General features: G+C 38.0%; 1 protein-coding gene across 1 annotated transcript in view; it reads right to left on the bottom strand.

Annotated features, from left to right (window-relative positions):
• The window catches only part of KCNK2 (potassium two pore domain channel subfamily K member 2), a 148,722-nt gene that overhangs the window by 55,861 nt on the left and 66,223 nt on the right, over positions 1-26,638 (bottom strand). Inside the window, exon 4 of the mRNA XM_032778307.2 lies at positions 1,568-1,728. Coding sequence (XP_032634198.1) covers positions 1,568-1,728 — 161 coding nt within the window. The remainder of the gene's footprint in view (positions 1-1,567; positions 1,729-26,638) is intronic.

Here is a 26,638-nt window from a genome sequence, read left to right as displayed (position 1 = left end):
CAGAGGCGGTCAAAAAAGCAAACAGGATGTTAGGAATCATTAAAAAGGGGATAGAGAATAAGACAGAGAATATATTATTGCCCTTATATAAATCGATGGTACGCCCACATCTTGAATACTGCATTACAGATTGGTCGCCTCATCTCACAAAGATATCTGGCACTAGAAAAGTTCAGAGAAGGGCAACAAATGATTAGGGGTTGGAATAGGTCCCATATGAGAGGGGATTAAAGAGGCTAGACTATTTCAGCTTGGAAAAGAGGAGACTAAGGGGGATAGATAGAGGTATATAAATTATGAAATGATGTGGAGAAAGTGGATAAGGAAAAGTTATTTACTTATTCTCATAATACAGAACTAGGGTCACACAAATGAAATTAATAGGCAGCAGTTTAAAACAGATAAAAGGAAGTTCTTCTTCACACAGTGCACAGTCTAACTTGTGGAACTCCTTACCTGAGGAGTTGTGAAGGACCCCATGGAGCCAGTCTTTAGGAAACAGATAAATGCATGGAAGTTAAGTCCATTAATGGCTATTAGCCAGGATGGGTAAGGAATGGTGTCCCTAGACTCTGTTTGTCAGAGGGTGGAGATGGATGGCAGGAGAGAGATCACTTGATCATTACCTGTTAGGTTCACTCCCTCTGGGGCACCTGGCATTAGCCACTGTCGGTAGACAGGATACTGGGCTAGATGGACCTTTAGTCTGACCCAGTACGGCCGTTCTTATGTTATGTATTCTTGTGTATGTGTAAGCACAATTTTTGCCTACTACCATTTGCACATGCTTAACCCATATATTTGTACTTATGATGAAGCAGAAGAGAGCACTGGCCAACTAAAACCCTCTGATCTCTCTCAAGTTCTTTCTTTTAAACACTATATTCTTTCCCACCCCCTCCTTGTTAAAATTAAACAGAAGGATGCTTATTTTAGTTCAGGGGAAGTCCTGGAGAAGGGGAGAGTCCAAAGGTCACTTCCTATGCTGTGGGGGCTGTATAAGGAGGGCAAGATACAGTATGGGGACTGGAAAGACAATAGAAGGGCTCACTAGAAGGTGTAGCAAGGAAGTACAGGAGTTCGCTCCTGCTCACTTTGAACACTGCTTATAATACCAGTGTATGCTTTATCCATGGTTTACCATAAATCTCAAAGTGCCTGCACCGATTCCCCTATATTATCTCAAGTTATCCCATTCAGCCACATTTCTGTGTCAGTGATTTTTTACTATAGTGCAACAATATAATTTTTTGAAACAAACTGCTGCTGCTCTAGAGTATTTTAAAGGCAAATAAAAAATATGAGTTGATTGATTTGGATCCAGTTTCTCTTCCCAGTCATAATTATTTTAGGAAACTGAATCTGAATGTATATGTTGAACTTCACCCAGTTCTCTATCAACAATGTTGGATAACATGTACTTATAGTAACCTTCAATGCACCTTTTGCCAGACATTAACAATGATTCAATGCATTATTCCCTTTAAAAAGTTTACTATATTTTTACTTAATTTGCTATATTTAGAGTGATGAGTAACATTCAGGACAATACATTTAGCATACTTACAACAAATGTATCTTCTACTTTGGCAATTCCTTTTCCAAATATGGTCCCTAGTTGATCTCCAACTCCAGCCAACAGAAAACCAAACAGAGGAATTCCCAATAAGGCATAGATGATACAGAATATCTTTCCACCTTCTGTACGTGGCGAGATGTTCCCAAAGCCTACATTACAAACAACTTGGGCTATTTATAAATTACTTACACATATTAAATTACATGTCTAAAAGTATTGCAGGAGGATCAATCACGTTATACACTGTACACTGCTATAGATTCACCCTCGTAATTTGATTTTGTCATTTTCCTCATTCAGAGTGTTGTCCAATTAACCAATTTGTCTCCCTTATATGTATAATTCTTATATTGCTGAATTTTTTTCCTTCTCCCACAGAGTAGCTTCACCATAAAGGCTGACTTCTGCACTCCCTACTCAGGCAAATCTCCCACTGAAATCACTTGGAGCAAATCTTCCATTGACTTCAGTGGGTGATTAACCTGAGCACAGGGTGCAAGATCAGACCCTACTAAGTGGAAATTAACCATAACTGGAAATGCAATTTGCAGACTGCAATGCACTGAAATGGTATGCAGCTTACATTCAAATGTAATATAAACAGTTTTCTGAAATCACAAAAAGCCACATTTTCAAGGGATGCAGGATGAAACATTTGGATGAGCAAGATGGGGATCTGTACATTAAGTGGGACTATTCATATACTTTAGGACCGAAGGATTGCGCACACACAAGTTTTTGCAGGCAAAATAAGTCTTTGCAATTTGATGCCACTGTCCATTTGAAAACTCAAATCACTTACAAAGATTATTGAATTTAGTTAAAAACATACTTCCAGAATGCATATTAGCTCTGTTTTAAAATAGGGAAATGGAGGTATAAATAGTTCAATCCTGTAAAATGCTGAATGCTCTGAACGCCAAGCATCTCACTGGATTGGACCCTAAATGACTTGTCCATGGCCACACAAGAAGACTACAGAATAAAATCCAGATCTCCTGAGTCCCAGCTCTGCATCTTAACCCAAAAGCCTTCCACCTTCCTTGATTCACCTACATTTTTCACAGGGTATTTGCTGCAATCTCATATCCCTATAAGCAATTTCCATGCTTCACTTTTCACCAAGATGGTGGTCACTAATAAAGGCCTGAAAATTTCAGAAAAAAAACATTATTCTTTCCTCTCCATCTCTGGTTCATTTTCATGAAAATTGTCTACAGAAAATTTCAACTTTTCTATGAAATATCAAATCAGAATATTTTGGTCACAAGCCAAAATCCTTTTTGTTTTCAGGCATTCAGTTTTTCAGCAAAATATCAAAGTTTTCCATGGAAAGCAGACATTTTTTTGCAAAAAAATTTGTTTACTCAAAAATCCAATTTTCTATTGAAAAACAATGTAGACAGAAAATTTTCAACAAGCCCTACTTGGAATTTATAATTAATTTTTTTTCTTTCATGTATAGTTCCCCATTTATACTGATTGAGATATAGTAGGGGCACTTGAACTTCCAGAATGCAAGAGGTAATACAAATAAGTGAAGCTCTTTTTTGTACCCAGCCCAATTTCTCTTTATCTGTTTGAGCACCCTGGTTTAGTATCAAAGACAAATTTTCTTCACATGCAGCATTTTGTTTATTTATATTATTGCTCTTCTTGAAATTAGAGATAAATCTGAACCAAAATCCTGTATCCAAACATCTCCCCTTTTCCAACACATACACACTTTGGAAAATTTTAAATAGAAATCTGGTTATGAATGCTATGGCTTGAGCCAGACATTGCAAAAGTGTGTAGTAAAGTACGTAGCAGTTGTATGGAACTAAGAAAAGCATTGTTATTTCAAGAATGTAAAGTATCCCAAACCAAATTTATGTTGTAGGCATTGTATTATTCTTAATAAAAACACTACCAGTATCCTTTTGTATATACAGGGGCCAAAATCATCACTAGAAAAACTCCCCAGAAGAAAATAGAATTATACAATGCTCAATATGCCTTGATGTAACCTTTAATCTTAATATAAACCTCATTTCCCAGACAAAAAATAAGTTATGAGGGAATTAAGGTTGAGTACAGATCAATAATCAACAGCAAAAATGTTATCTGTGTTGTAATTATCCCAGAATCAAGCATTATAAACCCAGAAAATTCAGTTAAGGTAAAAAGAAGTGCCAACCTATTATGGGATAGAAATGCACCCAAAAAATCTTTACTCTGCCCTGTAGTGAAACTATGCAAAAAAAAATCACAAGATTATGATTAAGACATTTTAGCATTTGTGGTCTCTGATTAGATTAAACTGATTTCAACTGAATATATGTTTTCTCCCTTCCCTGCCCACTCCCCCATGATGTCACTAGGGACAGTATAATACAGTGCTCTGAGTTAATCTGGAGCCAGGACTGGAGCCACTGAGGTTTACCATTCAGGGCTGGTCTAAACTCGAGGGGGGGCGGAATCGATCTAAGATATGCAACTTCAGCTACGAGAATATCATAGCTGAAGTTGACGTATCTTAGATCGAATTAAAATTACTTACTTTGCATCCTCGGGGTGCTGGATCAATGGCCGCGGCTCCCCTGTCAACTTTGCTTCCACCTCTCACACTGCTGGAGTTCAGCAGTCAATAGGAGAGCGATCGGGGATCGATTTTCGGGGATTGATTTATCGCATCTACACTACACGCGATAAATTGATCCCCGATAGATAGATCGCTAACTGCTGATCCGGCGGGTAGTGTAGACGTACCCAGGAAGTTTTAAACTTATACATTCCCCACTTTACTGCACCGAGCAGATCTCAGGGCATGATAGAATCTGTCTCCAGAGTTTTAAAATAAATTAGCTTCTGTTTACTGATGACCAAACCGTGAGAGAGAAACAAATACTATTTAGTCTGGTTTAATAAACAGGTCTGTGTATGTGGCTACAGTATTTCTGAATAGATTCTATCATTCAATTTTTATAAGGCCTTAGCATGACTTAGAACCAAGCATCTGGGGCACCATGTGCAAGTCAGACTCTTGTCTTTGGCAATAGCCCTTGATTTTGGTAGAGCCAAGAGACATATTTCCCTGTTCCATATCCTCTCAGTGATGATAAAATATTTACCAAACTAAGCATACTCAAAAGAAAGAGGCTGCTGTATTTTCTTTTTGACTCTGATATTTCCATTTCCATTCCTCCCACTGCTGTCAGAGGAGATATGTTTCTTGTGCACTCTATTTATAATCTGCTACTAATCACTTCCAGGACATCTAGTTCCCATTCAGCTCAATGTATTTACATCTTTACAGAGACATACTTTACATAGGAATCAGATGATGAATCTCTTTGCTTTTACGGCCCTCAACCATTTGCTCTTCATAACAGATTTTTTCATGTAGAAACACCATAAAAAAGGTCTCTTTTTAATTAATTACATATGAAGGGTTCTCTCACACACACACATTCTGGATTAACAGCCAGCAGTGACTGGTGGTGCAGTGTACCTCTGGCTGGATGCTCACTTCTCAGGAAAAAAGACGACGTGTTTTGGGATCTAACGTTATAACTTAGTGCCTTAGCCAGGGCTTTGGAGATGTGCTTCGGCTCCGGAGCAAGCTCCAGGCAAAAACCTGCAGCTCCACCGCTCCGAAGCTGTTCCGCCCTTCAGCTCTGGGCTCCGCTCCAAAGCCCTGGCCTTAGCGACATGGTCTGTTATAAGATTTCCATCACACAAATGCACAATATTATGTTTCATAATAATATGCTACCATGTATTACAAATCAGCCTGTCTTGATAGCTACAAGAATTGTCCCTAAATAATACTCTCCTATTACTTTCCCACATTGTGAGGTATTTTTTTATTTAGGGAATGGGAGAGGAAATTTACACGTGCTTATTGTGGTTGATCTAATTTTTAAATGTATTGTCTAAAAGAAAGCTATGGTTCTCTAAAAACATCAGCAGCATGCTGCTCCTACATAAAATGAGAGAAAAATTTCATCGAACATAGCTACATCATGCTGATCCCAGCACATAAACCATAGGGACACCATTACATGCCTCCAAGTATTGTGCAGCTCTTTTCTATTTTCAGTGATCACATAGACATTCACAGTATTAATGTACTTGCTATAGCTCTACCTCTGAATAAGTTACATGGCAGCAAAGGTCTTCACTGCAGAGTTCTCTCTTTTGCTCCATTAGCAGTTCCAGGCCCATCCAGATGCTGGACCCTGTTCCCAATCTGCCATATTGGCTGAATTACCTTTCCGAATCAGCAACATTTACACTCCTCCACACTCTCTCTCCTCCCATCCCCTGGACCAGCATTTGTAAAAAGAAACATGTCTGGGTTCTCAGGCTCTGCACACAGGTCAGCACCACAACCACACAGGCAGTTGCTGTGCAAGGAGAGATTCTTCACACCTCCTGTCCCATGTGTGTGTCTAATCCTCTGGTTCCAGTACATGAGGATTCCTGGGTTTAGCATCTAGAGTCAAAGTATTTCTTTCAAAGAGTTTGTGGATATGAACTAAGGCAGTGTTTTTCAAACTTTTTTGGCTGCATACCCCTTTCTAGATAATGAAGTCTACCATGACCCCTGTCTGAGATAAGGTCATAATATACCTATGATTAGATTACCCAGTCTTCCTAAATAAAATGCATTGTCTGCCATTACAGGATTTTTCTCACCTACCCCAGTTTGAAAACCACTGAATGAAGGGGTCCAAAACCCACTGAAGTCAATGAAAAGATTCTCTTCAAAGTGCTTTTTATCAGGCCCTATCTGCAGTGAATTAGAAGAGAATCAAAAATTTTACGTCCAAAACTGGGTCACAGGCAGACTGCCACCTACCTTACTTTAATAAACCATAGCATGACTTACCTCTTGGTTTCATAAAATCCCTTCCATGGTGTGTTAAATGCTAAGTGTGCCACTAATACCCAAAGGGTTTGTGTGTATTTAGAATATGTTCTCTGACAGGTAGTTATAGACACATACAAGAACCACATTTTAAAACCAAGTAGCTTCCATTCACCCATGAGTGAACCAAGACAGGAAGGGCAGTGTAAATACTGCCTAATTGTTCTATTCAGCAAGATAACACATTGAATGATTTTAGCTGCAAAACCTACATCATCCAAGACTCAATTTACACATGGGATCTGGAAAACTCAGTCACCTACTGGCCTTGGTAGTAGTAGGTAGTGCAAGAAGTTGCAATATTTTAAATTAAATAAGTAAACATCAATTTGTGCTTTTCAAATTTCACGTCACCAGTTTCACACACTGTCACTTTTTCACTTGAGAAAGGGCCAGTTTTGCTTGAAAATTAGTCATTTTCATGAGAATTTGTCTTGGTTTTGAGCATAACAGAAAATGTTTAACATTTCCATTTCTGATTTATTTTCCATGACCAACAACAATTTGCATTGAAACCATGCATAAGTTTGAATTTCATGGAAATTGTTGCTAAAAGCAAAAACTTCTAGGCTACAAATTAGCCTGAAGTGAAATGACAAATTCTCACATACAACTGTATAACAAAATGGTCACTTTTGCATCGTTCTAGAAGAGAAATCATGCCCATAACCAGTCATATATAAGAAAAGGAGACTGAGAATGAATGTACAAAATCTAACCTCTATTCTCAGTATTATCAAACTTTTGCTTTGGTTTCCTGGTTAACTGTTTATCTCAGTCATTCAGGAAAGCATCCTTAGGTCCTTTACTATAGTGCTACCGATTCACCTGGTACTTAAAATTGGTTGAAACTATAGTAAAGAACAGAATTATCAGATGAACACAATTTGTGGGGGGAAAGTCAACATGGTTTCTGTAAAGGGAAATCATGCCTCAATCTACTAGAATTCTTTAATGGGGTCAAAAAGCATATGGACAAGGGGGATCCAGTGGATATAATGTACTCAGATTTTCAGAAAGCCTTTGACAAGGTCTCTCACCAAAGGCTCTTAAACAAAGTAAGCTGTCATGGGATAAGAGGGAAGGTCCTCTCATGGATCAGTAACTGGTTAAAAGATAGGAAACAAAAAGTAGGAATAAATGGTCAGTTTTCAGTATGCAGAGAGGTAAATAGTGATGTCCCCCAGGGGTCTATATTGCCACCAGTACTGTTCAACATATTCATAAATGATCTAGAAAAGGGAATAAAAAGTGAGGTGATAAAATTTGCAGATGACACAAAACTACTCAAGATAGTTAAATCCAAAGCAGACTGTGAAGAGTTACAAAGCAATCTTACAAAACTGGATGGCTGGGCAACAAAATGTCAGATGACATTCAGTGTTGATAAATGCAAAGTAAAGCACATTGGAAAACATAATCCCAACAATACATATAAAATGATGGGATCTAAATGATAAGGTCTATAAAATCACAACCGGTGTGGAGAAAGTAAATAAGGAAGAGTTATTTATTTCTTCTCATAACATAAGAACTAGGGGCCACAAAAAAAAATTAATATGCAAAAAAAAAAAGAGGAAGTATTTATTCACACAATGCACAGTCAACCTGTGGAACTCTTTGCCTGAGGATGTTGTGAAGGCCAAGGCTATAACAGGATTCAAAAAAGAACTAGATAAGTTCATGGAGGATAGGTACATCAATGGCTATTAGCCACGATGGGCAGAGATGGTGTCCTTAGCCTCTGTTTGCCAGGAGCTGGGAATGGGCGACAGGAGATGTATCACTTGATGATTACCTGTTCTGTTCATTCCCTCTGAAGCACCTGCCTTTGGCCACTGTCAGAAGACAGGATACCGGGCTAGATGGACCATTGGTCTGATCCAGTATGGCTGTTCTTATGTCCTAATTTTCAAAATACACCTCTACCCTGATATAACGTGACCCAATATAACACGAATTTGGATATAATGCAGTAAAGCAGTGCTCCATGGGGGTGGGGCTGCGTGCTCTGGCAGATCAAAGCAAGTTCGATATAATGCAGTTTCACCTATAACGCGGAAAGATTTTTTGGCTCCCAAAGACAGCATTATATCAGGGTAGAGGTGTAACTGCAAAGAACATTGGCTCTAATGTAAATTACTATTTGGAAATATACTCGGACAAACTCCTATTTGGAAATATACTCGGACAAATTCCTGGGAAAAGCACGATCTTCACTAAGGTTAGCTGAACAGAAAGAAGTATTTTATGAAAAAGGTTACATATATCCTTTTGATTTATGTGAATAGACCCAGGGAGCTTCCTGTTTTATTTGCAATATTGAGTAAGTGAGACAGTCTCACTGATTTATTTATGTGATAATGATTTATAGTCACAACCAAGTGGGATCAAAAGGTCTGCTCTCTCTAATATTTTCCTTTCAAACAAGAAAGTGCAAGCCCACAGGTCAAATGGGTGTTCCTCACAGTGAGTTTCATAGGTCTCGGGACCAGAAAGAACATGAAACCATTAGGAAAACCAAAATGAAATATTTTGTTTCAGAAGAGTTTGACCCAAATTGAAATACTTCAGTTTGTTCAATGTTTTGTTATGAGGCAGTTCAGCATTGAATTGCATGTGCCTACGGTGTTGCTTTGTCTCATGGGATTTGTAGTTTGGGTGCCAGATGCCCACATTCTCTTCTATGGGTTGAGCTCCCTGGCCAGATTACCTCACCCCTCTGACTGAGCTGTGAGGTGCATCATGGGAGAAAGACAATGAACAGGCTGGTACATTTCCCAAACTGGAAAATCCTTGTCATTGCCATTGGCCATGCCCTTTCTGTGGTAAGCACCATGTAACACATGCATTGGTAAATGAAAATATTTCGGTTTGTTTGTTTTTAAATTATTGCCCTATTTACACAGACTTTATTCCTACACACTCTCACAGGATCTCATGCCCTCTTAACCATGCATCTGTTACAGTAATTCCCCTTTCCAAAAAGTCATCTGTGTGTTTTGGAGGCACATGTTGATTAGGAGGGAGAAAAGAACCCTGCCTCCACCCCTTTTACTCCCCTCAGGGAATGGTCTGATGAAAACTCTATGAAAGGAATCATATGGAATTCCTAGTCTCCAGTTCAGGTTTTTCTCTTTATAGAGTGTGGTTCAGGTTTAGGAGATTAGTGCTCACACATATGCTTACCCATCAATATAAAAAATTAGATATATTTTTAAATAGATTTATGTCTGTAAATGGGTGAAAACAATAATATTTCTGGACCACATAAACACATGGTGAGTTGTTGCTACACATTTGATGCCTTCAAATGAAAATTGAATGGGTGGGTTCTGCAAATTGAATGGAAACTGGCAAATTGAAACATTTGAAAGCATTGGCTGATACATATAAATAAAAATTCCTGATTTTACTCATTTTAGCTGTATGGTTATCTTGCTGGTTTTAAGCCAAAAGAAGAAAATTCTGAAATGATCAGAAGGCAATATTCTACAATAAGGCACATTGCTACAATAAATAAAGACTAGTTAACAATTATTTTTTGAATGTCAGAGCTGTTAGTGGCAGTTTGCCAACATTCTGGTTTGCTCTTTCAAGAAGGCTACTATAGGACTTCCATGTAAATGCTTGCAAAATTCTGTGTGTGCTATCATTATTATTGGAGTCGAGCCTATGAACCAGTCATTGATTAGAATCCTGTGGTGCTAGATGCTTTGCAACCACAAAACAAAAAGATGGTATATGTGTCCATATGGCAAGTGCAAATATCTGCACACACTTTAAAAATTCTTTTGCCTGGGCATTTACACTCAGGGTGTGGAAAAGTTCAAATTTACAACTGGCCCTTTTCCCTTATCAGCTCTTTTAACTGTCTTGCCCACACACACACCATCACATACACTCAGAGAAGGTAACAATATTTTATGGCAGTGGCTCTCAAGCTGTGGTCCATGGACGACTTGCTGGTGGTCTATGGTTTAAATCTCTTCCACCTTGTTTCTAGCTGCTAAATTACAGCTAGAAATAGTAAAATACTTTTCCACACAAAGAATTACAGTTGCTGCAGTACACCAGTTAGCAACTCAAATTTACTTAGGGTGCCATATGGGCTTGAACTGAGAGTGCTCACCTGAGTTAAGAGAGATGCCTTCACTGCTATTTTAACTGAGTTAGCTAACCCAAATTAAGAACACATCTTGTTTTGCAGAGAAGCTGTACCCTGAGTTAATTACCTGGGAGAGAGATTGTCATATAATCGCCTCTTATTAGTTCTGTTCATTGTCCAATGCAGCTTTGCTTTTAGCAAGATATGGATTCCAACCATTACAACACCAACCATAGTTCTTATCAATACATTGGTCTCTGGGGTGTAACTATGTTCCTGCACCTGCCTTAAAGAATCTGTATGTCAAATTCTCTAGTAATATAACGGTCTTATTTTTCGCCATTTCAACATTCATCAACAGCAACAGAAGCCTATATTAATGTTTATAAAATGTGTCATACTCCAGAGGAAGAAATTCACAAACCAAGGGCCTTATGAAGATACATGTGAAGTCAAAGTGATGGTATGTTTGGTTTAGTCTTGAGTGAGGATAGAAACCCCAAGACAAAAAAATCAGGGTACCAGTGTTCACAGAAATTAAATCTTCATTCAGTCAAGGCAATGTGCCAGAGCAGGGAAGGAGACAGCCACAGCCTCGGTATGGGTCCTGAAGCTGTTACAGAGTCCTGTAGCTGACACTCTGTTGCCAGGGTAATTTAGGTAATTGTTACAAGCCTACTAAAAGCATAAAACATCAATTCACATAGCTATGCTTACTGATGCTGGATCTTTATTTCACATGGCTGTGACATTGCCCAGTGAATATTAACTACTTTTATCAATAAAAGATTTGTCTCTTTAAAAAAATATTTATGATTTTTATTGTTATATGAATTTTCAAAATGTAATACTGATTCTAGCAAAACTGATACAATTCAAACAAAAAAGTCCAACTGTTATTAAACACACAGAGACACACAGACACACATACACTTTGCTGAATGAGAATGTACTTAGCTATCCTATTTATTTAAAAAAAACCTTAAAAATCAAGGAAGTGAATAGTTGCAGACATCATTGATCTTGTACTACCCTCATAAAATAAAATTATTCTTATCAAGTAAAAAGTAACATGTATAACCTTAAATCTGATCCAGGATGAATATTTTATTTTTACCAGTACTCTCATAATATAAATACAACAGAAAACCCTTTTGAAAAAGAAACAAAAATTGTGTTTTTTGAAATTAGTAATACACACAGTACACACTGATGAGTAAGAACACTATTGTCTGTTGGCAACTTCAACAGATTTTGGAAATATAGTATTTGGTTTCTGGAACTGCAGAGGTTTATTTAAGCATACCTTTCTCGTCTTTCCATCCATGCAACTAAGTTAAGAAAAATAATTTTTTGTTGTTTAAAAACCAAGGAATTTATGGTTCTGGTTAATAATGGCTTGTGCTCATGAATCATTCAAACTACACAATCTATGCACTTTCACTATGTAGCTAAGTTATGCTGTTTCATGCTCCACAGGCTAGATAACAACACGAGAGTACTCTCTGTTTCTAAATCTAAACTGTCTCTTTATTAAAAAGAACTATTTACAGAGGTGCTCCAACTGCAGTAAGCATTCCAAGCACATGTACACACACACACTTCCTGGTGCTGCCTCTAAACTCTTCTCTCCAACAACCCGTGTTCCCCCCTGCAAGTTCCATGCAGGTTGCTACATCTTTCCGGTCAAGGATTTTTGTTGTTGTTGTATATTTTGTGCCAGTATTTGCTGAGGCCACAGGTTACTAGTACATAATGCACAACAGGAACATGGCCTTTACTGCTTTCCCATTGCGACCTACTAGGCCTCATAGTCCTTCAAGGTGATGATCTTTGAATAAGTCTCCAATTTGTAATCTCTGAGCATTACTCTAGTTCAGTGTTTCCCAAACTTGGAACGTCCCTCGGCCTGCGCCGCTTACAGCAGCTCCTATTGGCCTGTGGACGCAGCAGGTAAACAAACTGGCCCAGCCCGCCAGGGGCTTTCCCTACACAAGTGGCGTCCCAAGTTTGGGAAACACTGCTCTATTTAAAAATGTGGCTAAGAATAATGCTTTCCAGTTACTTACTGATTTTCCATCTATACTTCTCAAGCATTTAAGAAGGTTGTTAAACACGCTTAACCTGATATTATAGTTGTTCTAAATACAGTTTCTATATTTATATATGGGGCACTATGTCTACTGGACAAATAATGGGTCTGCCACTGGAGAGATCAGGTTTGTATTTCTAACTTTGCCACAAGATTGCATGTTAACTTCTGACAAGTCATTTTTAACCTCTGTTTCTCAGTTATCTCATACACAGATTCCAGCATTTCCTTTCACTGTCGAGAAGTAGCCTGGACAGGTTTGGAATTCATCTATGAAAATATTTTCCCTCATCCCCTTTTTTCTTCTTCCATCTGCTTCACTGAAAGAGAATTGTGTGTCTTAAACATTTAGCTATACTTACCCTTGAAAACTGCTTCTTTTGTGAACCACTATTAAAACATACCTGTATGTTAAGAAGTGTATTTTCCCTGAGTGAATCAGAGTTACAGAGAAACACAAAATATTACAAAATTTCTAAGAGGTTAAGGAATTTTTTACTTGTAAAAGTCCTTGTTCAAAAAACATTTAGAGAGCAGTCTAGTTGTTAATAAGCCTTACACCTAAGTGTCTTGAAGTGAAAGGATGTTTTACTTCTTCACTTTTTGGAGGCACAAGAGGGACTTAAATCATCTTTGTAAGGCGACTGAAGTTGCAATCCTAAATAAAGATAGGTTACCCCCTCTCCCTAATAAAACAACATACAACTGATGAGCTAAGACTGGAGGCCTTGGTCTTCTTGTGCCACAAAATGCAAGCTTCCACCACTAGAGCAAAAGGAATATCTTTGACAGCTGTCACCTACAGAAAAACCTTTAATATTCCTTCTAAGCTGTAATGAGAAAATACTGGGTAACATGCTTGCCCCACCCTAGAGGGCCCAATTCAATGCCAAAACTCCCACAGGCATCAATGGGGATTGAACCAATACTGAGATGTGTGTCAGCTGTTGTTTTGCCAACTACTTCTTCACACTTACTAAACGGTACTATTAATACCACCAAAATGGTGAAATGCTGATGAAACTAAAATGTAGGTACTAATTTTTAAATCCTTCAGTGAGCTGGGGGGACAGTGGCTTTGAGATTGATTCTTTTCCTGACATCTGCCATGACAGCTAAGATCGATGGCTGATGGAGCCCGCAATGAAACTCAGTATGATTAAACTTAACAGACTGTATATCTGTGTTATTTTATATCAATTTTGAATTATGGAAATTTTATTTCAAGGGCAAATCCTGAAGTTATTGCTTAGTTCTTATTCAGGCAAAACTCCCACTGACTTCAGGTTTTGGGTTGACACTTGCTGTACATACTGATTCAGGAAATCACTTAAGAACATGCTTAAATTCATCCACACTCATCAAGCATTTAAGCAAGTGCATATAAACATATGCTATATGCATACACACATACACAAAGATGTATAAAACCTACTAAACAAAGTTGTAAAAAAATGTATTAGCTGATTTTAAAAGTCATGAGGTAGCAGAAATTGTTCCCGGAATGCAAACTGTCCTATGTTCTCTGACTTCCTAGAATTTCACTCTGCGTGAGAATCTCTTGGTTATGATGTTATTTGAGGAGCTAAACCAGCCACAGTTACAGGACAGGAAAAATATTAAACCTTTCAAAGGACTAATAATTAATTCTGTGTTTTCAACTTGCAGGAGCCTTAAAACTCTGTGTAGATAGATAGATAGATAGATAGATAGATAGATAGATATTAGTCTCTATGATGTTGCTTTCTGTTCAATACAATGGATGCTATGCACTATATTGCTCACCAACATTATAGAATGGTCCCAGTTCATCAGGACACATGAATATTTACATACAAACATCTAATAAATTGATTAATGAATATTCTGACTTGAATTCTTTGATACAACCAGAAATCCAAAGCTGGAAAAGTTTGGAAGGGAACAGAGAGGGGTATCTTGTGAAGTTGGACAGGTGCTTCTTATATAGAGCTCTCAAAAGACATGTCATTGAATCCAAAATTATTACTGTTTGTGATATAAGCAACAGTGTTTGTGATATAAGCAAACACAAAAATTATTATTAGGAAATATGAAATACGCTACCACATTTTATTGTTTTTTGGTACATGGAAATATTTTTGCTTTCCGGGACCTTCTTGCTTCTAAATCCATCCATCCAGTATAATTTTCCATGGACAGCAATTGCACCAATCAACAAAAAACATAGAACCATCATCTCCAGGTTACTTTGCTGTTAAATGTGTAGGCCATATCTTTTCTTGAATTAACTGAAGAGAAGTGTTTCATAATATGAAATCACTTCACCTGGCTATGGGAAAACAGAACAAAGTAGAATAGAACACTCTGCAAGATATTGATAGAGACTTTCAATTAAGGAACCTTAAGTTCATATCAAAGTGAGGCACAGAAAGTAGTAGAATATGCCCTTTGTTAGAAAATAAGCGCTATTTAAAAGTCGTTCTTTACTCCTGCCCCCCTCTAAAACTGATCTTAAATGTATACACAGACCAAGCATGTGCAGCCCAGGCCATCTGATTCAGAAGACACATTCTAGACCAGCTCTGCCTATGTATCTTGTGTGCTGTTCTTGGGTCAAGTGCTGAACAGTTTGGCCAAACATGCCAGCTCAGCATGTTCAAATTTGTTTTGAGGGGGATGAAGCTGTATCTGAAAACAGTTTTCGAACCTGGCTTGCTTTCTAGGGTAGACAGGGCTTGTTTTTCATAGGAAGGGTAGCAGGATTTTTTTTATTAATAATGGGCAAACCAAAGAAGAAAAAGACATGGAGAGGTGGTAGCTAAAAGATCAGAAGCTTATTTGAAATCTCTGAGACTTCCTCTCCCTCGTGCATGACACCAAAGGGCACACCCCATCACCTCTAAAATCCCTGGTCCTCCCTAATATTGTAAAGTACCCTGGAAGAGGCACTCGATTCTATAAATAGAGTGCCTCTTCCAGCGTATTGAATCTCCTCTGTTCTCCCAATCACATCAACAGAAGTTGCAGGCATTCAGTACCTAATAGAATCAGGCTCTTTGGTGTCAGATTATCTTTTGGGAGGTCTGCGAAGCCCACTGTTCCCCTCCCCTACAACAAAGCCCTATTAGAGATGGTCCAAAGTGGGTGAAATCCCACTACCATTGCTTGACAGGAAGAAGAGTCAGGATGGGAGAAAGACATCTTCTGAGGGTAGGCATAGGCACTTTCCAAATTAACAGGGGGGATTTGATTCAGGGAATGTACAAAGGTTTAGTCTGGCTCTTATTCTGAGCAAATTTGTTTACTCATCTACCAATTTTTAAATATCAGTCCTGATTTTTTTCTTGTCTCAGCCTCTAAAAAGTGTCACCAGTCCTTAAAATAATGGGCACAAACCGTAGCTGACAATGCAACTATTCCCTTTTCTCAAGAACCACAATATGTCTATGACCTGAAGGACAAGGACATCTGTTCTGTGAAAGAAATAATCTCATCTGCTTCCCATTTAACACTAAAACATGAAGCATTTGGGGACAGAACATCAGTAATGCAACCCATGAATAATATATTTTAATGATTTTTAAATAGCATTGCCATAAGTGCTGAAAAGGGTCAATTAAATAAACTACAGTACACCTAGTGCTGCCATTAAACCTGAAAAAGCAAAACAAAAACAAAAAAACAAGATTGGTTTGGGGTGAGATAGCATTTTCTGTACTCTCATGGTGGGTATAAATCTGTTGATTTTAGTTACTTAAGAATGTTTTTCTTCTATCATAACTTTGAGGGCACTACAAATTCCAGCCCCATTTCTAATATAATATCATAAAATGTCAAACAAACATTCTCAAAACTCAAGTTGTCTAGAATGCATAGCAGAAGAGAACTCATGTGAAAGTCCGAGGGCATTCTTTTTTTAAATATCCTGGATCCCATTGATAGAGATTTACAAATTCTAGCAACGGCCTGAAAACTTCTAGTAACTCAGTCCCATCACCAGCTCTACCAGAAATTCGATGACAACTTTTAACAGTTATGAAGTCCATATGGGTCACTACAGTATTCAACAGGAGAAATCCATGGGACTTCAGAATCCTCAGGCTACATTCTGAAAAAAAAAATCATCCTCAGAAATCAATCTGCACACATTGTTTTAAACATGTATTTTCTCTTGCTAATTAAAATGGACAATTGCATGTAAATGTAACCCTTAAAAATATTTAGGGATAGATGAATTCTGCAAACATTGTTCAAGCACTTTTACTGTAGTTCTGAATGGCAAATTATCCAAATTGGAGAGGGGGAAAAAAAGAGTTGATTATGCAATTAATGATTCTCAAAGTGTAATTCCATCAACTGTAAGCAACACCTTTGACCATTAAAATTGATGGAATTTCAAAAAATCAAATTTACTTTCCACTCCTTCTGCTGCTTGCATTTCACCTGTTGCTGTATGGACACTGAAAACAGAGTGGTCATTTTGGGTTTAAAACTCTGCAGCAGAGTGTTTAAATCCAAATAATTTTCTTTTCTTTTTTTTTATTTCAAGAAAACATTTATGTTCATTTTAAGTTTCTTAACCCTAGAGTTCATCATAATTTGCTGTTTGTAATTCTCTAATTAGTTAATACCAGATAACTGTGATATCACAAATTGAAGACTAAAGCCAGATTTTCAGCTCAATCTTAACCACAGCTGCCTTTTCTATGACTTCAAATATTTCTGAGAACCATGTGTGCCCTCCAGATGTCTGAGTACCTAATCTGCAGAAACAAAAAGGGAGGCTATTTATCATTGTTTTGTATTTTTTAAAGTGACTCTCTGACTTCATGTGGAGAAAAAGCAGCATCACATGACATTTTAAGCAGCAAATACATCTTTCTTGTTTACATGCAAATAGACTGAGAACAGATGAAAGCTAAGTTTTCAAATTCTTGTTTGATTTTCCACTGACTTTAATGGGAGTCATGCGCTAAATCCTTATATTCCTTTCTTAAAATCCCATAGGTATGGGATGCTGAGATACATTTCAGCTGGTGCTCTTCTAAATTCTTTACATGCTCATGCAAAGGCACCAATAATATCACTAAAAAGATGACATTCCAAAGAACCTGATGTGTTAGCACTACTCTTTAAACTGTCACTGGACTAGCAAGCAGTTCTCTGAGGAAAGAATCCCTACCACATCCCACATGCTCATATGTAAATCAAGGGGATTTATGCACATGCTTAAATGCCTTCCTGAATCAGGCCTTACAGAGAGATAGGGAGAGAGACACTCTTTCTGTGATCCATTGTAAAAATGGCAATCAAAGGCAGATAGAGCCCAGGATGAAATTCTAGGGTCTGTGCTCACCTAGTGGTAGACTCTTAATATGTAATTCCTCAGATTAGGGTGTGTAAGAATTTTACACTTCAGGATACAATGTAAAATACATCTTTTTGTGCAAGCCTTCACTCAGTGACAATGACTGCAAATGGTTGGGACTTTCTTGGGCAGTCACTGAGAATACCCATCATAAGCAAAGAGAATAACTGCTGGCAATTATATTATAGAATAATAGAAATGTAGGGCTGGAAGGGACCTCAAAGGATTATGTAGCCCATTACCCCCAGTTCCCTGCACTAAGGCAAGATTAAGTATACCTAAAACATCCTTGAGAGGTGTTTGTCTAACCTGTTCTTAAAAACCTTGAGTCAGGCATTCCACTCTCTCCCTTGGTAACCTACAGTATTCCTATTAGCTATCCTTATAGCTAGAAAGTTTTTCCTAGTATCTAACCTACATCTCCTTTGCTGAAGATTAAGCCAACTACTTCTTGTCCTACGTTCCCTGGACACTGAGAACATTTGATCACTGTTCTCTTATAACAACCCTTAATGTATTTTAAGACTGTTATTAGATCCCTCCTCAGTCTTCTTTTCTCAAGATTAACATGCCCAGATATTTTAACCTTTTACCCATTGGTCAGATGTACAAAAGCTTTTATCATTTTTGTTGCCCTCCTCTGGACTACTTCCAGTTTGTTCACATCTTTCGTAAAGTGTAGCACTGAAAACAGACACAATACTGCAGCTAAGACTTCAATAGTGCAGAGTAGAGCAGAACAATTACCTCCCATGCCTTACATACACTACCATTAATACATTCCAGATGATACTCGCTTCTTTCAAAACTGCACATATTCTTGGCTCATATTCAGTTTGTGATCCACCATATCCCCCAGATCCTTTTTAACAGGACTATTGGCTGGCTAGTTATGCCTCATTTTATATTTGTGCATTTGGTTTTTCCTTCTAAAGTGTAATATTTTGTATTTGTCTTTACTGGATTTCATCTTGATATTAGACAAAATTTCCAATTTATCTAGATCATTTTAAATTGTAATCCTGTCCTAATAAGTGCTTGAACCCCCTCCCAGCTTAGTGTCATCTGCAGAATTTATAAGAGTACTCTCTATTCCATTATCCCTGTCATAAATGAAAATATTGACTAGTACCAGGACCAGGACAGATCCCTGCAGGACCTCACTAGATACATCTTTCCAGTTTGACAGCAATCCATTGATACCTACTCTCCGAGTACATTTTTGCAACCAGATGTGCACCATGGACTTTTCAGAGGAACTGATGATATTTTTAGATTTGGTGTCTAAATACTACAGTGATGGATGCATTAAAAATATATAAACAGAAAAACTGCTCACTTCCTCTCCCCCTGTAAATAACTTTTCCCCCAAATATTTCTCAATAGATTTAAATCACACTCAGTTATACAGTAGTGAGTTCATGATGTTCAAAACAAGCATGTATATTGGACAGAAATCAAATGTTTAATGAAATGCCTGAAGGCAAAGTTTATTCAGTGAATGACAGCTACCAAATGCACATTCCTAGTAGATTAAGAGGTTTATAACATTTATTCTAGTAAATGTAAGATACAGAAGTAAAGTTAAATGACCCACTGCTACCTTTAACTGAACTAACCAAAAATAAAATAAGGAATCCTAAGAATCACACTTTTTAAATCAGCCTCAGGATACAGAGAGAGTATGCATAACAGATTTTGCATAACCTACTAGCAGAGTGTTACTTTAGCATGCATTGTTAACTTTAGAAATACAATAAATATGTAAAAAAAACAGGGTCAAAATACAGATTGGAGAGTCTCCTTTTTTGTATCCTACGTTCTAGAAACTTGCCATAGGAGAGAACATCAAAAATGCTCCAAAAACATAGTAACACTGAGGTATATTGACACATGTGAATGTATTTATTTACAGCAGAAGAACTTTCCCAAAAATATACTCAGACCGAGCTACAAGCACTACCACAATCAAGAACCCCAACCAGAAGCCTTGTATATGGTTCTAAAAATACAAGTAGTAAGCAATGAAAAATAGACTATATCATGCATTTGGACATAACAGGACCAATCTTTCACCCCTTGAAGTCAATACGAATTTTGACACTGAAGGAGCAGGATCAAGCTGTGACAGGTATTGCAATCCCATGCAGTATCTTTGGGGGATGTCATATTAAAGTTATGTAGGATTGTGCTCTACTCCACAGAGGAGGATTACCACAGCTTCTCCAGGAACTAAGAACAGAGGGATGATTAAGGTGACTCATTTAAATTATAAACACTTACAGAGGGGTACCACNGTGTAATATTTTGTATTTGTCTTTACTGGATTTCATCTTGATATTAGACAAAATTTCCAATTTATCTAGATCATTTTAAATTGTAATCCTGTCCTAATAAGTGCTTGAACCCCCTCCCAGCTTAGTGTCATCTGCAGAATTTATAAGAGTACTCTCTATTCCATTATCCCTGTCATAAATGAAAATATTGACTAGTACCAGGACCAGGACAGATCCCTGCAGGACCTCACTAGATACATCTTTCCAGTTTGACAGCAATCCATTGATACCTACTCTCCGAGTACATTTTTGCAACCAGATGTGCACCATGGACTTTTCAGAGGAACTGATGATATTTTTAGATTTGGTGTCTAAATACTACAGTGATGGATGCATTAAAAATATATAAACAGAAAAACTGCTCACTTCCTCTCCCCCTGTAAATAACTTTTCCCCCAAATATTTCTCAATAGATTTAAATCACACTCAGTTATACAGTAGTGAGTTCATGATGTTCAAAACAAGCATGTATATTGGACAGAAATCAAATGTTTAATGAAATGCCTGAAGGCAAAGTTTATTCAGTGAATGACAGCTACCAAATGCACATTCCTAGTAGATTAAGAGGTTTATAACATTTATTCTAGTAAATGTAAGATACAGAAGTAAAGTTAAATGACCCACTGCTACCTTTAACTGAACTAACCAAAAATAAAATAAGGAATCCTAAGAATCACACTTTTTAAATCAGCCTCAGGATACAGAGAGAGTATGCATAACAGATTTTGCATAACCTACTAGCAGAGTGTTACTTTAGCATGCATTGTTAACTTTAGAAATACAATAAATATGTAAAAAAAACAGGGTCAAAATACAGATTGGAGAGTCTCCTTTTTTGTATCCTACGTTCTAGAAACTTGCCATAGGAGAGAACATCAAAAATGCTCCAAAAACATAGTAACACTGAGGTATATTGACACATGTGAATGTATTTATTTACAGCAGAAGAACTTTCCCAAAAATATACTCAGACCGAGCTACAAGCACTACCACAATCAAGAACCCCAACCAGAAGCCTTGTATATGGTTCTAAAAATACAAGTAGTAAGCAATGAAAAATAGACTATATCATGCATTTGGACATAACAGGACCAATCTTTCACCCCTTGAAGTCAATACGAATTTTGACACTGAAGGAGCAGGATCAAGCTGTGACAGGTATTGCAATCCCATGCAGTATCTTTGGGGGATGTCATATTAAAGTTATGTAGGATTGTGCTCTACTCCACAGAGGAGGATTACCACAGCTTCTCCAGGAACTAAGAACAGAGGGATGATTAAGGTGACTCATTTAAATTATAAACACTTACAGAGGGGTACCACACCCAGGAATGGTGGCATTTACTGGTTCAAATTGGTTTTTCCAGAGACAGACTAAAAAAGGGCTTTTGATATAAAAAGACTGAGTTTAAACTGACTCAAGACCTTCTTTCTGATCTAGAAAACGGACAGGTCCTTCTGTCCAAAGGGGTCCTCCACAACCTTTGCAAAAGGGTTGGAAAAACTTTGGCCTACTAGGGCTCCATAAGACTGATGGATGAGTCCTGGTATGTTTAGTGTGTGCTTAAACCTGTTCATTGTTTTTATTGTTTTCTCTAATTCTTTTACCTGAAAAAAAAGTGTGCTTGCTTAGAAAGAGCTGTGTGATCACTTCACACTGCTGACAATAAATGGTTCATAGCCCTCAAAGAGAAAAAGCAAAGCACAGGTAGTGGTCTTTAGGCAGGCTGACTTGATGGGGATATCAATGGAAGGCAGAGAGCTGTGCAGTCTTAAAACCACTGGTCTGAAGGGAGTGGGACGCTGGTCCCTGACCAGAGTCAGGTGACAGCTGGAGACCTGAGACCTGACTGGGAACAGCTGGAATGGACCATGGAGGGAGATATACAGATGCAGTTATCCTGAAACTGTGACACAAGCCTTGACAGAAGAAACATCAAGATGGGTAGAGAATATCCTAAAAATCATTTGTACATGGCACAAATAAATATATATGGCATACACTGTTAAAGCACAGAGACTGCCCCTTTCTCTCCCACCACTATGTTAGTTCCCATGAATGTTAAATCCCAAGACTACAGTATTCTCTATTCTGATGAGGTACTTGTATACCAGAAGATCCTCAGTATAAAGCAAATGAATCACATTTTCAAGCACATCTAGGTGTGTTTTTGACAAACCTATGAACTGTGGGAAATGCTGTAGGTACAGATATAGCACCACATCACTCTTCATAATGAATCTTGAAGGCAAATCATTCAACAAACCGATAAGTAAACTTTTCAGATATGGACACTAGCCAAAAGAAAACCAGAACCACTTCAACAATATATTAAATTCCATCCATCAATAAAAGTTCAAAATAGATTACTCTCCAAAACAATTCTCTCTCTTAGATACCACCAGCACAACAGCATATGGTGAACTACAAATAGCCATATACAGTAACACAGAGACAAGAATAACTGTCACAGAGAGCATGCTTCTTTCCCTGCACATCTTAAACATCCATCATACAGGGCTAAACCACCTGATGCTATTACATCTATTTTCATTTTCACATGCTAAAAGGAGCTTTCTGAAAAAAGGGCTATAAATCTGATCTCTGCACTTAAGAAATATAACCTGTGCTTAACAGACCCTGGCATGAAGTGTTTCAGCACAATTCTCTTCCACAATTAAAAACCACATTGTGTAGCACCAGCTGCATCACACAATCCACACTCACAAACCTTCAGTAAATATCACTGAGCGTTACTAAATAGCTATTACAAGATCAATCCTTCCCATAGCAACTTTAGTATCATCATTTTCATGATCTGCAAATCTAAAACCAGTTGGTACAAGCTAAGCACCCAACTGAACAATTTATGCTGGGAAACATGGACAGTAAAGCTAAAAATATGGACCAGCACAGCTATTTCAAGTATATGTAAACCTGAATAACAAAAAACATTCCGCAAAAAGAACAGAAGTACTTGTGGCACCTTAGAGACTAACAAATTTATTTGAGCATAAACTGTCATGGGCTACAGCCAACTTCATCGGATGCATGCAGTGGAAAATACAGTAGGAAGATTTATATATATATTTATACACACATATATATACACACACACACATGTTCTCTGTGTTTATATATTATATATATATTCCTACTGTATTTTCCACTGCGTGCATACAATGAAGTGGGCTGTAGCCCATGAAGGCTTATGCTCAAATAAATTTGTTAGTCTCTAAGGTGCCACAAGTACTCCAGTTCTTTTTGTGGATGCAGACTAACACGGCTGCTACTCTAAAAAAAATTCCAAATCTAAGTATTGTTTCCTAGCTCTTATAATAATAAGAAGCAATGGGCTTAAACTGCAGCAAGGGAGATTTAAGTTGGACATTTGGAAAAAGTTCCTAACTGTCAGGGTAGTTAAACACTGGAATAAATTGCCTAGGGAGGTTGTGGAATCTCCATCTCTGGAGATATTTAAGAGTAGGTTAGATAAATGTCTATCAGGGATGGTCTAGACAGTATTTGGTCCTGCCATGAGGGCAGGGGACTAGACTCGATGACCTCTCGAGGTCCCTTCCAGTCCTAGAGTCTATGAATCTATGAATCTATAATAGCTATTTTTTTGCCTATTGTTCATTTTATTACAAACATAAGTTCCTCAGAACAGGGATTCTGTCAACTCCATTATAGCCTCAGCATATTTTGAGCACTCAGCCAATAATAAAGAAATGAAAATGTGTTTTCTTACCATACATCTATTTAGAGTCTTATGCTATGCTCCATAGATAGTGCCTAAATTAGTGAAACTAAACAGAAAGTGAAAAGTAGCATGAACATTTTGTAAGTCAAACTTTAAAACTGAACAAAAAAAAGTTGAACAATTCTCACAGACAGATTGACTGACATTTCTTCTTTCATTCTTTTCTCATTTTAACTCCTAGTGCCCTCAAGTTGGTGGTAAACACATCGATCTCCTTGGGCATGGAGTCTTTCTTATGTGTCAGTACAGTGACTAGCAAAATGAGGTCTCAGTCTTGGCTAGGGCCTCTAGGTGTTCCTGTACAACAATTACAAACAAAAATGACAACAAAACTTCTCCCTTCCCTTAGAAGTATCTTGAGGTTTCTGAGACAAGATGAGTAAACTTGGCTTCTGCCTCCTCCTTACCTCCCTTTCCCCAGCTCAACAAGAAAACCACCCACCTTCCTGTCCAGCCCTCCTCCTTAGTTGACCCTCATGAGGCTCCTTCCACTGCTGTTGTCCTCTCTTGCTCTTCATCTCAAGGCAGATATAGAGCCTCACATTCCTGTCTGCTTTACCTCAGCCACCAGCCCCTTTTCCCTGCACTGACATTTTGCCACCAACATGCTGGTTTCTGGCTTCTGCTAGCTACTACTGCAGCCCAACACGTCCGGCTGTTTTCTGGCCTGACGGAGGGAGCAGGACCTTACAGCAAAGTGAAGTGCGGCATCCTGCACCCAGAGGCTTGAGGAGGACGGTGGCTCTCAGTAAGAGAGAGGAGAGCAGGGATTTTTCCCATCCAAATTAACTGAATGAGCTTCTGCTTATTTGCCCCTCTGGCACTTGAAATCTCCACACACACAGGTTTCAGGGGTCATAGCAACTGGTGTGCCCCTGGTAGCACAGCTCCGGTGGAACCACTCTGCCTAGATGCCAGAAAGGGAATTGGGCCTCAGAGCTAATATGGAGGCCCAAGAACCCCATACAGATGGCGCTTTGTTTCCAGTGGATATCCTAAGGCTAATATGTTCTGGGAGCTTAAACTACCTAATTAGTCCTGTGTGGGGTAGAATTTGGCTGATGGTTTCAAATGTTCTTGTTACTAGCACAGTTTTGATCTATAATGTAGACAGGGCCTTACAATCCAGCACTGAAAGCCCTTGGAAACATTATCAAAGAACTACACTATACTGAATTTGGCACCTTCAGAAATATCACTATTGTCATTCCAACACCATCCTTTTCCAACATGTCAAGTTTAATTGTCAGGCAAAAGCTCCACAGAGAACAAAACAGCAGAGTATATGGTGTCACAGACCCCATGATACCTAAGTGTTTATATACATATAAGCTGAAGATAGCACCCAAGAGAGACAAAGACATTCAAAGGAAGTAAGAAAATGTGTTCTACCACATATATATAAATATCAGGTACACAGGAGAAATAGTCTCTTTGAACCAAAAGGTGATCTCAAAAACATAGATAATAAAAAACAAAGAAATTACTTCTCACAGTTGATTTTCCTCTAGCCTCTTTGTACTGATCTTAAAAAGAAATCTCCACAACACAAGAAACTGATGATGTGCACTTACTTTACAACAGCTGGAAATACTAAACTTATGATGAAAAGTAAAACTATATGCATATATATTTATGAGCATTACATATGTGTGTATATACATACACATAGCTACATACGTATATGCAATTTTTACACATGTATACATTGTATGTATCTGCAAATCAGAGAATATAAGAAGGTAGTGGCATTCTGCTCTTGTTGGCGTCTGTATGACTCATGATTGCTGAAGCTAGTTTAAACAAATGCCAATACATTCTTTATACCCTCACATACTATCATGCTTTGGTTTGGTTTTTGCCATATTATAGAGAAGTTATTTTAACTCTTAGTGGCACTGAGCAAGGTAAGCTGACACAATCATAGAAACACCTCTGTGTAGTCTATATTAGCACTTCCACTAGCACAAGTGAAATTTCTCCAATGCTAGACCAATGGAGGGTGGGGAAATTCCTTAAAGATTTCAGGGCAGAAGCACCTGACTTGACTGGACAGGCAGACTCGGTTTCAGTGCTACCCTCTGGCATATTGTCCTCTGAGATAATGTGTGTTACATAAAGATGATAATAAGAAGGACCAAGATCTGAATGTCTGTGGACTGCAGCAAGTCTTCATTTCAATTTATTTTAGGTTGATACTTTTGGGGTAGGTAAGGGTAGAGGGCAGAGTCCAGAACATGCTGGGGGTGGGAAGTAATAAAGCAGCAGCTGGAAGCAAATAGGAGTTGAATAGTTGTTTGAAGAGTGGGTTTAAATGCTTTAAGCAAAATAAAAACCCATCCATCAATAAGAATATTCAACTTTAATTTAAAAATTAACTGAAAGAATGTGGATGGGGAGAGGGTTTAAAGAGTAAGGAGATAACACTGCTCTACAGCCAAAATGCTTCTGAAATAAATGTAGTCAAACTTCACTAATTCTGGGTCACTGAGAA

Source organism: Chelonoidis abingdonii, chromosome 3 (assembly GCF_003597395.2).
Source record: "Chelonoidis abingdonii isolate Lonesome George chromosome 3, CheloAbing_2.0, whole genome shotgun sequence".
NCBI classification, from domain to species: Eukaryota; Metazoa; Chordata; order Testudines; family Testudinidae; genus Chelonoidis; species Chelonoidis abingdonii.
This window is presented reverse-complemented; position numbering and strand designations above follow the sequence as displayed.